Source organism: Zeus faber (assembly GCF_960531495.2).
Source record: "Zeus faber genome assembly, chromosome: 15".
Classification (NCBI taxonomy): domain Eukaryota; kingdom Metazoa; phylum Chordata; class Actinopteri; order Zeiformes; family Zeidae; genus Zeus; species Zeus faber.
In genome coordinates, this window is record NC_137194.1 from 30,169,043 (window position 1) to 30,185,210 (window position 16,168).

At 46.0% G+C, this 16,168-nt stretch overlaps 1 protein-coding gene across 1 annotated transcript in view; it reads right to left on the minus strand.

Moving 5' to 3' along the window:
• LOC307241520 (targeting protein for Xklp2-B-like) overlaps nt 1-16,168 on the minus strand; it is a 29,222-nt gene that overhangs the window by 8,392 nt on the left and 4,662 nt on the right. Inside the window, exons 5-7 of the mRNA XM_080015667.1 lie at nt 7,396-7,505; nt 7,162-7,313; nt 5,873-6,041 (exon numbers count right to left, since the gene is read on the minus strand). Coding sequence (XP_079871793.1) covers nt 5,873-6,041; nt 7,162-7,313; nt 7,396-7,505 — 431 coding nt within the window. The remainder of the gene's footprint in view (nt 1-5,872; nt 6,042-7,161; nt 7,314-7,395; nt 7,506-16,168) is intronic.

The window sequence follows — 16,168 nt, forward strand, 5'->3', positions numbered from 1 at the left end:
TGCATTCATTTCACCTTGACCTGTAATGCCTGGCATTTCACCAGGTGGCGGATTAGGCGCAGTGACTTGATTTTGCGGAGCCCGAGCTTCTCTCTGTTATTACTCTGCTACTACTCTGAACCCATCTGCAACAATGAGTGGGCCAAAGAAATGAAAAGTCGACAGCGAGTGCCGAGTGTTTAATAAGGAATGGACAACTGAATACTTTTTAACTTAGGTCTGGTCAAAGGCTGCAAGTCTTATTTGCCAAGAAATTATTGCGGTTTTAAAGGAATACATCAGCCCTCATTTTTCTACCAAGCATGCTAATTACGCTAACCACCAATCAACGCCTAACGGACAGCTACCGCTCAGAGGTTGGCGGCTGGCTTGCAGGCTCAGCAAAACACCTTTATCCGACAAACTGCCATCCAAGAATCAAGCATCCTGAGATCTTGTGTCCTGAGAGCAAGAACAAATTGGAAAAAATTAGCTTATCACGCAGGACAGCGACTCGCCGTGTTGAAATAATTGACAAAGACCTAGCTAGCAAGCTAAACAAAAAAAGTGTCAATAACATTATATTCTTTGGCACTCGACGAAAGTAATGACATAAAGGACACCGCTCAGCTTTTAATTTTTATCAGAGGGATTAATGACAATTTTGAGAAAACTGAGTTTTTGGCCATGGAATCCCTAAGAGGGAAAACACAGGGAGAGGACTTGTATGACAGTGTGTCGGCGGTCATCAAGAGGCACAAGCTACCTTGGAGTACGCTCGCAAACATTACCACAGATGGATTGCCAAATCTGACAGGAAAAAACGTCGGACTGCTCAAAAGAATCCAGGAGAGGGTGAAAGAGGAAAACCCTGAGCAGGAGGTAATTTTCCTAGACTGCATCATTCACCAGGAAGCACTGTGTAAATCCGTAGTGCAGCTTGACCACGTGGTAAAGCCAGTTGTAAAACTTTATTCGAGCGAGGGGACTTCCCCATCGTCAGTTTAAGTTTCTTGAAGAAACTGAGGCTGATCACGGGGACTTGCTTTACCATTCTAATGTCCACTGGTTAAGTTTGGGGAAAGTATGTCAACGAGTGTGGGAGCTCAAACAGGAGATTATCGCATTTTTGGAGCTACTTGAGAACGCTGACAAGTTTCCTGAGCTGAGTGACACAGATTGGATTTGTGATTTAGCTTTTGCTGTGGACATACTGACACATTAATGAGCTGAACGTGAAGCTACAAGGGAAAGACCAGTTTGTGCATGAAATGCATACAAACGTCAGAGCCTTCAAAACCAAGCCACCTTTACTCTCAAAGCAAGTGCCAAACAAGTCATTCGCTCATTTCCCCACACTGGCTACGTTGAAAGAGGCCCCGCAACATGTGAAAAAAATACAGGAAATCACTGGATGACATGCATGAAGAATCCTGCCGTCGGTTCTGATTTTGGAAAAATTGACAAGTCCCTTCAGCTGGTGTCATGTCCCTTCTCACAAGACCCTGAAACGGAGCCACAGGAGTTGCAGTTGAAACTGATTGATCTTCAATGTGACACCATCTTAAAGGAGAAGTTCAACTCTCTTAAACTGGATGAGTTTTGTGCTTCATTAAGCGCAGCCAAATTCCCAAACATCCAGAAGATGGCACAGAGGATGCTGGTGTTGTTTGGCTCTACGTACGCGGGTGAACAGACTTTTAGTGTGATGAACACCAACAAAGCACCCCACAGATCCCAGTTGAGTGATGAACACCTCAGATCTGTTCTGAGAATTTCCACAACAAAACTAGTGTATTGACACTGTAATGCTTTTTTTCCTGTGTATGTTTGATATGTATGCATCTTGTGCTGACCCGGCCCGTCTGTCAAATTTTAAAAGTCAATGTGGCCCCTGAGCCAAAAAGCTCAGGGCCCCCCCCCCTTGTCTAACGTAATAGCAGAGAAAGCGTCCACTAGTTAATCATAGGGAGTCGTTCTGAAGGATAAAAAGAAAAGCTAAAAAAATAGGTAGCCCCTGCCCCCCAAAACGCTTTGGAGCAAACGATATACACAAGGCACTAAAATTTATGTGAAAATCACCAGAAAGCGAGTTGTGAGCATCCCTGAACTTCATAATCTAACCATCTTTTAAAACCTGTCAAAATCACAATTTAAACATTTGTGTCTCACCACAGCAAAAGCTGCCATCTTGCGCATTTCTAAAATCTCCTGGAGCATCAAAAGGGTTTCACATTGTGGCTTCATATCACATGGAATATGGATGAATGATCTTCACCTGGACGCTCGCTTTAAAGGAAACAATCCATCGGTGTTATTCAGCGCTGTTCCGCATCCCAGTAAGTGAGCTGCGTTATTTAACTCTACAGTTTAACATTTTTGTACTACTTATAAATCAAACTTGCTTTTGAAAATATGTTGATAAAAAAAAAAGAGAACACAAAGGAACAGGAATGTGGAAAAATCAAGTTTTTCTTCAAGAAAAGTTTATTAACTTATTTGGCTGCTCCTGGCGATTTTAGAAATGCACGAGGTGGCGGCTTTTGCTGTGCTGGGACATTTTAAAGACCTAAAAATTGATCATTGAATTTTAGACTTAAATAGGGCTGAACCCTTAATCGAATTCAAAGTGAATTTATTGAAAAATGCAATACTTGATGTGACATCAAAATGGAGAGTTGGCTAGGATTAGGCACACCGAAAAGGAAAGAACCCATGTGTTCATCAACCACAAGTGAAGTCCTGGTGGGACAAGGAGTATCAGGGCAAGAAGAAAGTCATCGAAACAACATGTGTGGGCACCGAGAACGCAGATGCAGCAGAAAGCATCCTATCTGGACGCCCGACTCAAAGCCAAGCCAGGTAAGTCGCATACAATCAGGGAAAATTGAATTCTTCCCGCCACAAAAGTAATCGTGGGGGTGGATGTTGAGAGAGAAGGTGTGCAAGCCAATCAACCTCATCTCATTGTCTATTAACTCAGTCAAACGCAGGATTGATGAGATGGCAGAGAATGTGTCAGAACCACCGATGAAGGCGAATGGACTCAACCTCAGTCTCCAAGGAAAAGCAGTGACCATGTTCAATGTCCAGAATAAAATAGAAGCGATCATAAGAAAGATGGATATGTGGGTCAGGCGAGTTGATTAGTCAAATTTTGACTTGTTTGAGAATCTGCTGCGAGCAAGCTGCGAGAATACTTTCCCCATCCCAGATGTGCAGCGCAGCTGGATCGAAAACCGCTTCACCAGCCACAGTGATGAGTCCCTCGCGGGCCTGAGTGCAAAAGAGAAGGACAATCTTGTGGATCTCTCCTGCGACAGTGCATTGAAACTGGCTCTCACAGAAGGACCTGACAAACTTTTGGGTTCATGTTGCTTCAGAGTATCTGGCCAACAGAGCTGTGCAATTTTTGATGCCTTATTTGGCGACTTATCTCTGTGAGACTAGCTTTTCAGCGCTCGTGGCATTGAAGACAAAATACAGGAATAAACTGAATATTGAGCCAGATCTTCGCCTCATCTGCCATGCAACATCAGCCTTCTCATAAGGTGAGTTCATATTAATGTGCCCCTGATATCGTATTATGTATTGTTATTTTATCAGCACTTGGCGTGAGTCGTTATGCTACATTCAAAACACTGCGCTCTTCAGACAGCAATTACTAGATACCATTATGCGAAAGTTCCATGGCTATAAGGTTATTTTTAGCCCACCTCTGTTTTACCACTACTGCACTGTATGTATGAGAATGCATATGATTGTTAAAATATATGTCCTCTGAGAATTGTTTGGCTCCCATATTACTTCTGGTCGGATGTGGGCTGCAAACACTTTGGGTGAGATTTTTAGGTGGGCCGTGAGTCTGAAAAGATTGGGAACTGCTGATCTAAACAATAGGACCGTCTCTTCCAATAGGCGAGATAGGTGGCCGCCAAGCGTGCTATCCTGAGGGGGGCTGTGGAGAGGGATCACAATTTGCACACCTGTCTTCCTCTCCAACAGTACAGACAATGCAAGTGTTAGCAATGCCCGCGCCAGCGATGGGGTACCTGCGATCGGCGCATCAGAACAGTGTGTTTTTATTTTATCTCCTGGAACGAAACGAGGGCGAGCTAATGGGGACTGTAACTCTCTTCCCCTCCGCCGAGCGATTGCTTTAACCTCCACACCGCCCCGGCGAGTGCCCTGTGCTGCTGGCAGAGCCCGGAACATCTGTAGAGTCTGTCCCAGAACACATGCGAGCAAAATTTTTTATATACCCCAAAAATATTTCTGTTACACTACATATTTGAATATTCATTTTCAGATACAAACAATTACAAGATTCAAGAGGGTTAAAGTTAAATCAGTCAATTATTCTATTGTGATTGAAGGTTTTTCTTTTTACAATTCAATCATAACATGCAGGCCTGGCATACTGGAAAGTTAAGTCTATAATATAGACTAACTTGTATGGTCATACTATAGAAAGATTTGTTTCTGCTTGTGTTTAATGAAAACAGATAAGGAACTAAAAAAATATATATTAAAAAAAACTATACTAAAATCACAATATTGATCTAAAGAAGTCAATTTGATTATATTCCAGCCTACTTTCAGCCCTACTTTCAAAAAGGACCCGCAGAACCCCATTCAAGCTTTGAAAAAAACATGAATTAGCAGCGACTCCTACAGGTCTGTGGGCCTCAACGAGCGGTAGGGGGCGCTGATTAAAGAATGATCATTTCAAAGAGTGTCTTAAGTTTATAGATGTTTTTGGGAATTACAGGGCTCTTGTTGGTGTTCTTTCAGTTACTCTCATGGTGCAATTTGTTGCAAACCATACAAATACATGCACATGTCTCAGCTTTTAGCTTAATGCCTTTCCATCTCCTTTATTTTGGATATCTTTCTTATAGTTTTACCACTGTTGGCTATATTTAAAACACTTCACTCCCAACTAGTCACCCGCCAGTGGGCATGGCGATTGTGAACACTAGTGTAGTGAATACTGACAGACTGGAAAGGAGACTGAGAAAGGGTGATGGAGGAGAGGAGACCCTTGACACTGAGGTATTGTACGCAGTGTACAATACAGACTGGTCGGACAGCTGGTCGTAAGTCTGAACGGTCGTTAGGTGAGGAATACCAGTATTTTATAATTGATATACCCTTATCAGTCCCACAACGGGAAAAGTCGCAATTTCTCTGCATTTACCCATCCTAGTATCTGACGTATCTAGGAGCAGTGGGCTGCCATGTAGAGGCGCCCGGGGAGCAGTTAACCCAGGGGGTTAATTGTCTTGCTCAAGGACACATTGTGGACACATCCGCTTACTAGACGACCCGCTCTCCCTCCTGAGCTACTGCCCCCAATTATAATCGTTTACTATGATCGTAATTGATCGTATAATCGATCAATCGTAGCACGGTTGTGGCACGGCGGCGCAGTGCATTGCTGCCTCATGGCAAGAAGGTCCTGGGTTCGATTCCGGCCTGGGGCGCTGTGCTCCGGCGGGTTATCTCCCAAATAGGAGCCTTTCTGTGTGGAGTTTGCATGTTCTCCCCGTGCTCACATGGGGTTTCCTCCACCTAACGTATGGGTTAGGGTTGTGGAGGTATGCTGCCCACTCTCCTGGCTGTGCCCCCCGAGGAAGGACAAGCCAGGATGGGTTAAACGCAGAGGCCACATTTCACCGGCCACCATCCAAAGCATGCGTTTGTGTGCGCGCGCACATGTGTTGTAGTGTGGTGTGCTGTGTGACAAATAAAGATTGTTCTTCTTCTGTATAACGATTAATCATCGACTAAAATGCCATGATTGTGACAGCACAACTTAAATAGGCAGACAATGTTTTGAGTCTGGCAATTGTTTTGAATGACAATTTCTTTCAAAAGCCCCCAGACTCACCTTTTTCTTGACTCTGGCGGCTGCGCAGGTGGTAGCGGTCGGGGGTGCGTCTCTGGAACTGTTCTATCTGCTGAGCCATGGGGACGTATACCGCTGGCTCCCCAGCCTTCCTCTTGTTGCCTGTGGAGAGGTTGAAGGGCTTGGGCACCGTGGCTTTAGGGGCCCTTGCCTGTTAAGGGAACATTTAGATAAGTAACTGTTCAATCTGAAAGTACATTTTGTTAAATATTCTCGCAACAAAACATAAGTATGCTCCCTACCCAATGTCAAAATAAAATAGACTCCACCATTCAAAAGGCTCCGCAGATCTGTTCATTTCCGCATTCGGCAAGTTGCAATGGAAAGTCAATAAGTTTGGACGATCCAAAGTTGACCTCTCACCAATCAGATTTTTCCATAAAGAATAAGCCCCCCATGGACAGGTTGCGCTTCTAAACACAGTACACAAGGAGCAGCGGCAGCATGCAAAACTGAGAAGCAGAAAGATGATGTATCGTTGACGACATACATCCAGTTTTTTTGGGAAATTTAAGTTCAACCCAAAGCAGACGGTAAACATCTATTGTGTTGTAAAAATGTAAACGAGACATGCCGACAAAGACTGAACACCACAAACTTTATTTAGACCTGCTTCCCATATTTGTTTTTAGCCAAGTTTTATTGAAGTGAAATGTTAATCAAAGCAGCTGCTCTTGTAACTTATTGTTCACGAAGGGACATGTTGATTTCAAGACCTAATACATACATTTTTAAAATGGGACAGGACTTATTTGAATATTAAATAAACAAATTATAAATTGACATGCCTTCATGATTTCATTCATTATATAGCCTGCCTATCAATTGTTTAAGCTAAATAAACAGATAATATTTGACCGGAATCTCTCCCATTTGTCCAGGAAATGGGAGAAATCTTTCAGGACACGTGCACCCATTTGTTTTAATGGAAACCTGCAATGCACACACCAGTGATAGGGTACCCGCCCTTGGCGCACCAGAATGGCGTGTTTTTATCTTACATAGTATGAAACGAAACCATGCGCAATGAGGACACTCAGTGTGGCCAGGCTGATAGCGATTGTTTTAACCCTCCATGCTGGCCCCCGGTGAGACCCGGGACTCCCGCCCGTGCGCGGTGTGCGCGGCTGTCAGAGCTCAGAACATTTTTTTTTTTTTTTTTTTTTACATATTTTTCAAGTGTTAATATTCAGTTTGCACAAAATCACATTCTTAATCGCAATTAGATTATTTCCCCAAATCACTCAGCAGTCTTAAAATAGAGCGCTTACAGGGGAGGAAGGATGTTTGCGGAGCTGTGCCCTGAAGTTCACCCCCTTTTGCACGTCACTGGACACAGCACTGGCCTTGACACGGGTGTCTGTGGAGAAGTGGAACTCTTTCGGTATTGTGGCGGAGAGGACCAGCTTCTTTGGCGGGTGATCTGAATAATAGACATGCGCAGTTAGCTCAAGTAGCACAAACCTTTTTGGAGAACGGGTTTATAAACTAAAAAAGTCACTCACTGCCTGCCAAAGCAGCTTTGTAACTGGCTTCATTCTTCTTGCGATGCTCCGCCACTTCCTTCTGGAGATTTCTTATTATCTTAAGCTCTTGCTCCTCTGTGCTGTGTAGACTGCAAAAGTAGAATAAATGAGGGAAATAAATACAATTAATGCCCTCAGAAATATTTTCAATTGCAAACAGTCTAGTCAGCATTCCAGTGGCAATATTTACAACGACTACAGCATTTGTGCATTGGGATGATACAGAGAAGCCAACTTTACAAATAAACAGCTAGCCAAAATACGTAATGCGCAATTTATGTTCACTTACCCCTACCTCAAGTTAGTTTCTCGCCATGGTCTGTTAAGTTACCTAGCCATCTGGTTAACTTTGGAAACCTATCCCAAGATTTTCCTCAGTCAGCTGAATGTGAGACTCCCATTAAAGGTCATTTTGGCACCAACACTCCACTAGTCTGTGTTGCTGGCATTACTGTAGAGCAGCCCAAATGTCAGTAGGAAGTTGTAATAAATATTATTTATAATATTACACAATATAGGTTTTCACAGATAAATTCAGACTAAAAGTTTGCCAAATTCTAGAGTGGGGGTAAGCATCCAAGTAAACACGCCTAATTTAAACGGTCTCCTGGCAAAATTACAGAGGTCTCTTGTTTTGGGGTCAGAGGCCTCATTTAAACAAAAATAAAGCTTTAGTTGGTATTTTTGTTTTAACGAGCAACAAGCTTTCAACTTTCCCACCCTAGCGTTTAAGTGGTATTGTTTGCGCCGCTGTCACGAAGACAACTGGAAAGCTTTACATTTTCTTCAGAACGCTCCATGGTAATGACCACCACTTTGGAACTGAGAGAAGCATGTCCACTGAAGATGTAAATTGTCACAATTTAAGTCTAATTTAATTTGGTTGCGCAATCATAGACATATAGGCTACATTGCTAGTGGCTACGATATGTCAATGTCGCCACCATACTGGAACGAGCAAGTCTAGCCTGTGAACAAATACAAGTAAACGGCAGAGCTGTGGTTCTTCTGGATAAAAGCATTACAGGTACTCCTCAATAAAAGACCTACTTGTTTAACGACCTCCTCTCTGACCAGTCTGTGTTGTGCGCTGCGTACAATACCGGTGTCCGCGGCATCTCATTCTCAATCTGTCTCGTTCCTGAAATAACACGGGACCTCCCTTATCGACCAATTCGCTTAACAACCTGGTCCCAGGAATGGAACTCAGATTTCAATGGGTCATTTTTATATTCAAAGGTTTATGAGCTACGTGGATAAAAATTGCTACACCTTCCACCATTTCTGCTAATGGTTGCGTGTTATTTTACGCGCTTCCTGTGACACTGCCATAAATCCATAATTTTCCCGGGAATTCGTACCCAGGGGCAGTCCGTATTGCATAGTAATGTCAAGGCTTATGGGGCTTACCAATTTACAACACAGATGGTGTCATTATTCTAAAGCCTTTACACTGTACAATCAACACTGACTTCATAATAAGTAAAAGCAAAAAATGTGCCTATGGCGAGAACCTCGTGTCGATTACGTACATTTTTAGTATTTTAAGAGCTAATTGTGCGTAATCACCGGGTGTAATGACATTTCACTGCATATATGTGTGACCGTTTGTATGTGACAAATAATCTCTTGAACCCACCCCAAAGGGGGCCTGATACATCGAATCTGTGCAAATTGAACATATCCAAAGTTAAGAGTAGATAGAGAAGTAGATAAAGGGTCCGGGAGAGAAAAAGTAAGAAAAGATTGAGATGGATGTGATGTAAATGTATGTTTCTATCCAATATTGTGAGGTGGTGGTGAATTAGACGGACATGTATTAAAACTATTTGTGGGACTGGGATGGAACCCCCAGTCGTCGGCCGCAGTTTTCCCTTATACATATGGGGTGTTCGGGGGGTAAGATGGAGGAAGAGGCCTCTTTGCCGTATGAGGCCGAGGCGGCGCCAACCGCGCCTCCGTTGCCTAGTGCGATGTATCCAATATTGGAAATATACTCTGGCAGTTTCCAAATTGAGGTAGAGAATGGGCCCGAAAGGGGGTCTGACGGGTGTGGGACAGGGACTTTGCCGATGAGGGCCGAGGACTGTCCACCGTGCGGGCCAAGGCCGGCAAACTGGCTGGGCCCTGAAATGGCGGCGCCGCCCAGGGAAGCTTTCCCCAGGGGTCCCTGCCATGCACAGTGACGTGGGAGCAAACGGCGTTGCACAGAATTAGGAATGAGACACGGGAACAACGGGAAGTTGCGGACCGCGAGGGGGCGTGTCGCAAATATCGCCCGATGGGAGGGATTAAAACAGAAGGCCGGCAAGTCACTGTTGGAGGGGTTTTGACGGGCATTAATGACAGCGGTGACAGTGACGGATGGCTCCTCCCAGGAGGGCCGCACCGATGACGACACAGAGGACGAGGAAACTAAGGTGTTAAGGGAAATAGCGGACTTGGGAAAAAAAGATAGTGACGTCGCACAAACACATGCCCACCACGCGACCCGACGATACTGATACCACCCGACGACAAGCCGAACTCACGGCTCGTACCCGAAACCAAACCGGGGGAGCGACCAGTCCGGCCCACACTTGTACCGGACTACCCTACGGGCCCGAAGGCCCACAGTCCCGCTTAATGTTGCCCTTATGCAGGAAAGTTGAGGTCCTCCGGTGTACCGACCATACGGGCTGGGTGACCTCCAGGCCCTAGCGGACAAATAACCACCGATATACGAGGGCGGCAATGGTGTGGCTGGAAAAATTAAGCGGCCTTACGGCAGGCCACACCCTAGCCCTGGGTGATTACCGCGGGGTGGCGTCGCGGTGTATGACTCCGGGGGAGGCGCGAGAGATCGAACACGACGCCGAAACCACGCTCACGGCTGATCAGGTACCGTTACACATGATTGCCCTACCACTTAATGACCCCATACGCAAGCGGTTTCCCCCCTACTGTGGCCTCCACCGTCCCTAAGTTTCCCTGGAAGGAAGGACGGTCCCCCAGAGAGCACCTGATGGCATGTAAGGACGAATCGACTCGTTTAACCGGTAGTCATCCTGAAAAGGAACGAACATCGATCGAATGGTATCGGAGGGCGGTGTTAGAGGGGGCCCCGAGGACAGTAAAGGAAGCCATGATGACCAATCCCGACATCCCGGGATGCCCCTCCATGACCTGGGAAAGACATTTTGTACACCACATCAGAGAGCGCTCGACTCTAAGGAGGAGGAGGCCTCTGCGGTCAAGGACCTGCAGCTGCAACTACTAAAATTAGAACTAGAAAAGGCCCGACGGGATGCGACCGATAAAAAGAAGGCGGGGGCCGCCAAACAAATGTCCGCGCAGGCCGGCCCACCGGGTCCAGCCATTCCAGATTTGTACCCAATCCCACTATGGGAGGAACAGGGCCCCTACCCTCCAGGGCCTCAAGGGCGTGGGTGGGGCCAGGGGCGGGGCTATGGGGCTCGACCATGGGGACAGCGAGGTATGAGAGAGGGACCTCCGGGGCGTCCGATGCAAGGCAGATGCTACGCGTGTGGAGAGGGGGGGGGGGCCATCAGGCAAGGAGATGTCCCTACCAAGGGCAGGAGCCCCAACACCCGTGGGGAAAGCGTGGGTCCAGAGGACCTTACCGAGGGAGTTGAGTGGCCCCTAACCCCCATCTGGCACCTGGCCCTTCGGCAGGAGCCTTCCCGATCCGACACACCCCACAGAGAAAGCCGGCGGAAGGGGGCCAGGCAGACCCCATGCTCCCGATGGGAGTGCTCGACAAATCGCTCCCTTTCTTGGTAGTGACAGGGGCCACCGATTTTCTATTGATATATGAGCCTTTTATAGGACGTTTATAAATTTAATTGATACAGGACATCTATACACGAGGACCAAACGAGGAACGTGGCCTTTTTGTCCGCGTTGCGGAGGATTGGGGGTCTCTCGTTTGCGCCTGCCTGCGGGTGTAGCACGGACGTGTGGTTGGACTTGGCCTTTGTGTCCCCGTTGCAGAGAATTTGGGGTCTCTTAAACCTCGGGCGTAAGCAGGCGTAGGACTGTAAAATTTGGATTAAATAAGCAGGCGTAGGACTGTAAAATTTGGATTAAATAAGCAGGCGTAGGACTGTAAAATTTGGATTAAATAAGACAGGCGGCGGACTGTCACAATTTGGATTAAATAAAACAGGCGGTGGACTGTTAAATAAGACAGGCGGCGGACTGTCAATTTGGATCAAAGGAGGCTCCGGGTTTTCTGTGGCTTGGATTGGGAGGTTGGGTTTGGCCGTGTGGCGATCGAGTGCGTGTGTGGAGGACCCCTGGTTTTCTGTGGAGAGGATAAAAAAGGTTAAGTTTAACACCAACACTACATTTGGATGTTTCTGGAAAAAAGGGGGAGTGGAAAATGCTGCCCTTTTCTCAGAAAAAGGGGGCGATAGACTAGTCCTATGTCACAGCTCCAACTGAACTCAGTAGAAAAAGACAAAGTCACGCACATGATTTGCAGCCGCAGTAGCAAAAGCATTAACGAAAACAGCCCACATGGTTAGGTGACCAGTATAATTGGAATGGGTATAACAATAATAGGAATAATAATTATGGCGGATCATATGGATTTAAACTGTCTAAAGTCAAAGAAATTCTGATTCTTTCGTTACCCCTAGAAAGGGCAAATAGTACAATTAAGGCCAAATTGGCCAGGATTTGCGTGGACTCAAAGCTAACTAGGGTAGAAGCCCTTCCGATAGCTCTTATGTCAATAAGGGCATCCACTAACAGCAACACAGGTTTCTTCTTTTGAATTATGCACAGAAAGGAGGGTCGAGAGTCTGGCCACGGTGGGTCTGAGGGGGAGGCCCCTGGATCTCACCCATAACCTAACTGTTCTGGAAGTCTCTCTCTCTCTCTCTCTTCAAAAATACAGGACCACGCTGGAGAAGCGAATCAACCCATCGTCGGGTAAGGCTGTAAGAGTCTCCGACTGGGTCTGGTTGAAAACGGCGAAAGATGTGGACGGAGGCCAGGTGGACCGGACTGTTATGATTAACCAGTGTTGCTGCGAGCTCTTGTTTCCAGTTTTGTCTCAGGTGGAGGAGACGAGGGGAGGCCCGGGTAACTCCGAACTACCCACGGCTGAGTGGGTCCTCCTGAGGGTCATCCAGCGAAAGTAGGCGGACGGGACCACCGAGCGCACCTCCCACGTCGTTCGGCTCGAGGGAGAAGGGGACACGCGGTATCACTGGAGTCAGTGCGCCGCTGCCTCTAACCCCGACTGCCAACGACCAGATCTTTACAGCCCCACAACACCGCCCGACCCCTGAGGAACGGGTGGCCGCCGCCGATTCAGGGCACTCATTGTTAGCTGCGAGGGGGAACGTGCTAGTAACCTCTCCCCTCTAGGTCATAGAGGAGCGAGGCGATCACCATTCCCCGCCCAGAAGCAGACTGTCCACCTCGACGGGACCCCAGGCGTTTACCCGCCTGATTTGTTTATGGTTTATTTAAGATGATTATCTGGGAAGAAGTTCAATGTTTTATATTTTATTTATCGTGTTAGGGTAAGATTCTATTAGGTGGGAAAAGGTCCAGCTGTAGGATCCGATGGGTTGACCAGTCTGTGTTGGACACTTTTGTTTTGGTTACCTTCTTCCCCTTAACTGTTTTAGCTCATCTAGTTGACCAAGGTTCAAGAGAGAAAGATCAAAACAGCTGAGTAAGCACACCTCGCATGAGGTTAAGAGCAGAAAAGCTGCAAGATCCAGTGTCACACCCAGGGAGACGCTGCTCCTACGAAATCACTCTGTACTTTTGTTTGCTCAAAATGTTTAAGTTTAGTATAAGGTTTAAAAAGTTGAAGTTTGGTATAAGGTTCATAAATGTTAAATAATAAGTTTAGTATAAGGTAAGAGAGTTAGATCTGTGCAGTTTGTTGACGATTTTGTTATTGAAAATGGTCCAGGTGGTGAGTGAATGCCATCCTCACGTTCAGTAATACGGATGTTGGTAGGTTTTCCCACTAAGACAAATGGGGGTTTCCCTGCCAATCACTCCTGGTGCCATGCATTGTCATGCGTTTTGTAGTGTTTGTTGTACATGTCATTACCATGTTGTATTTGCTTTCCCCGTGGTTAATATATGTTGTGATAACTGTTTTAGAGTGACCTCATATTTGATGAGGTCAAAAGGGGGATTGTTGGATGTAGTATAGCGCACAAAATGGCGCCTGATAGAAATGACAGGGCATATAACTAAAATGGTGCCCAACATAGAAAATGTCTCTTTATGACATCTCTCATCCAAATAACCTTTATGACGACTTGCCTAGGAGAAAATATATAGGAGTGTGTCTAAAAAGATACAATCTCGCTCTCTATCCCTCTCTGACACTCTCGGGTGCGCTCTTGCATTTGGCTCGTCTCTTGGTCTTTGTCGCTGCACCAATAAAGGATCCGTTTTGCATCGCACCCGTCTCCATCGGATTGAAGAATCTCCCGACATCAACCAACCTGGGCGGGATCGGTTTCCCAGATCCCAACACTACCCAGTGGAATTTAATAATTACTTCTGGCCACTTATCTCCCCATTATTCATCAGAATGGTTACAGAAGTCAAGTCAACCTCAACCATGCCTCCGCACATGAACACTGCTCTTATCTCGGTTTTGCTGAATCCCAAAAAAGGACCAAACCCTCACCTCCAGTTACAGACCCATAAGCCTTATTAATTGCGACCTTAAGATTATAAGTAAAACACTTACCAACAGAATTGAAAGTATCCCATTTATAATTCACCCAGATCTTACCACTCATTGGGGGGGGGGACTGTAATGCTGCAACCCAGAAACTTCACTCTACCATCACAACGGGCAATATCAGATACCTTGTATTGATATCTCCCCTAATCTATCAGATTTGTTTACCCTTAACTTCACGCCATTTATCAAATCCATTGAAGAAGACCTCATTCGATGGAACAACCTACCCATCTCACTAATTGGTAGTATAGCAGAAGCGAAAATGAATATACATCCAAAAATAAACTATGTATTTTCAATGACCCCAGTGCAACCAACAGTACATTGGTTTAATATTCTCGACTCAATACATTTTCTTGGAAATACAAGAAACCAAGAATAAAACTAGCAACACTAAAGGGAAAAAAAAAAAAAAAGAGTGGAGGCCTAGCAGCCCCAAACTTTAGATACTACTATCTAGCAAACCATCTTCAATTTATAATTAAATGGTTACAACCAGAGCAACAATTGGCCCATGGATGGCGAGACCTTGAGCAAACTGAATGTCAGGAGTTATCATTATCTGATCTCCCATTCCTTACTGAATCTATAAGGAAACATAATTGCTTTAAAAAAAAAAAAAAAACCAACAACTCTGTCAGCCTGGTGGAAACTCCTCAAACTCAGTGGTCACACTCTCTCTAAACAAATTCATGCCAATCTGGCACAACCTAGATTTCCTGGTTAAAAACAGACCAATAATCTTTTGGTCTTGGAAAAGACAAGGAATTACTCATCTGAAACACATTTGAAACAATTTGCTTATATCCTTCCCAACCTTAACCCAAAAGGTATAATGTCGGTGGCCACGGCTTTCTTCAATTACAGCAGTCTCTAAAAGATAAAATCAAATTGACGAACAACATCCTACAACCACCTGAAAAGATTGAACATCTCACTCGTATCGGTCACTTGAAAAATCCCTTATCCAGAATATACAAACTTTTATTAAAAACAGACGACACCTTGTCTTTACCTACAATGAAACGGGAAAGAGACCTTGCTGTTCCCACCGATATCAACCTGTGGAAGCTTATTTGCAACTACACCTTTTCTATGACCCGCAACTCCAAAATGCAACTCATCCATTATAAGATTTTGCACAGCGCCCACATCCCAGGGCTTTGTGGATGAAGACATTTGCTCTCAATGTTCCCTAGATACCAGAGATGACTACTTTCATGCCTTCTGGCTCTGCCCACCTATCCTAGCATTCTGGACCAACATCACCAAGATGCTACCAACCCTTCTGGGTCGCAGCATTCCATTCTCCCCATCTATGTCTTCTCGGTGACCTCTCCACCAGTCGACCCACCACTGAAACACCACCAACCCATTTTGAGCGCCTTAACAATGGCCGAGAAAACTATATTACTCAATTGGAAAAAGAGAATCTCACCACATCCCAATGATTGCAGTTATTAATAGATTACATCTCAATGGACAAACTATTGGCAATATCCTAAAGCCATGTTGATTAATTTAATGAGATATGGGCTACTTTTATTACTGACATAACTCCATTATTTAATACTTGAGTCTTCCTAAGTCGGTGCAATCTCGTTGCACTTTGGGGCACGTGGGGCCCCTCCTGGTCTGCCGGTGCTCCGCATTTGGGTGGCTGCCCGGGCGGCTCTGGGGACATCCGTGGTGCGTGGGCCGGTGTTCTTTGGGGATCCCGGAGCCCCACAGGGGAGTTGGGCGGTCGTGCCCGCTCCTTTGCCTGAGTTGAGCTGGCCTGTCTCCGGGGGTGGTGGGGGTACTTGCTCCCGGGGAGTACCTGCAGCTGGCATCCGTGTGTGGGTTCTGGGGCTCGGGGTCGCTGGTTCGGGTCTCGGGCCTCGTGGTCATGGCGGACGCACTGCGCCCTTGGCTGATCGCTGTGGGTTGGCTGCCACCAGGTACGGGAGGTGGGTGCATGGGCCCGCGTGGTTGCGCCCCGGATCGATCTGGTTGCGACTTGCCTCTCTCTCCCAGTGC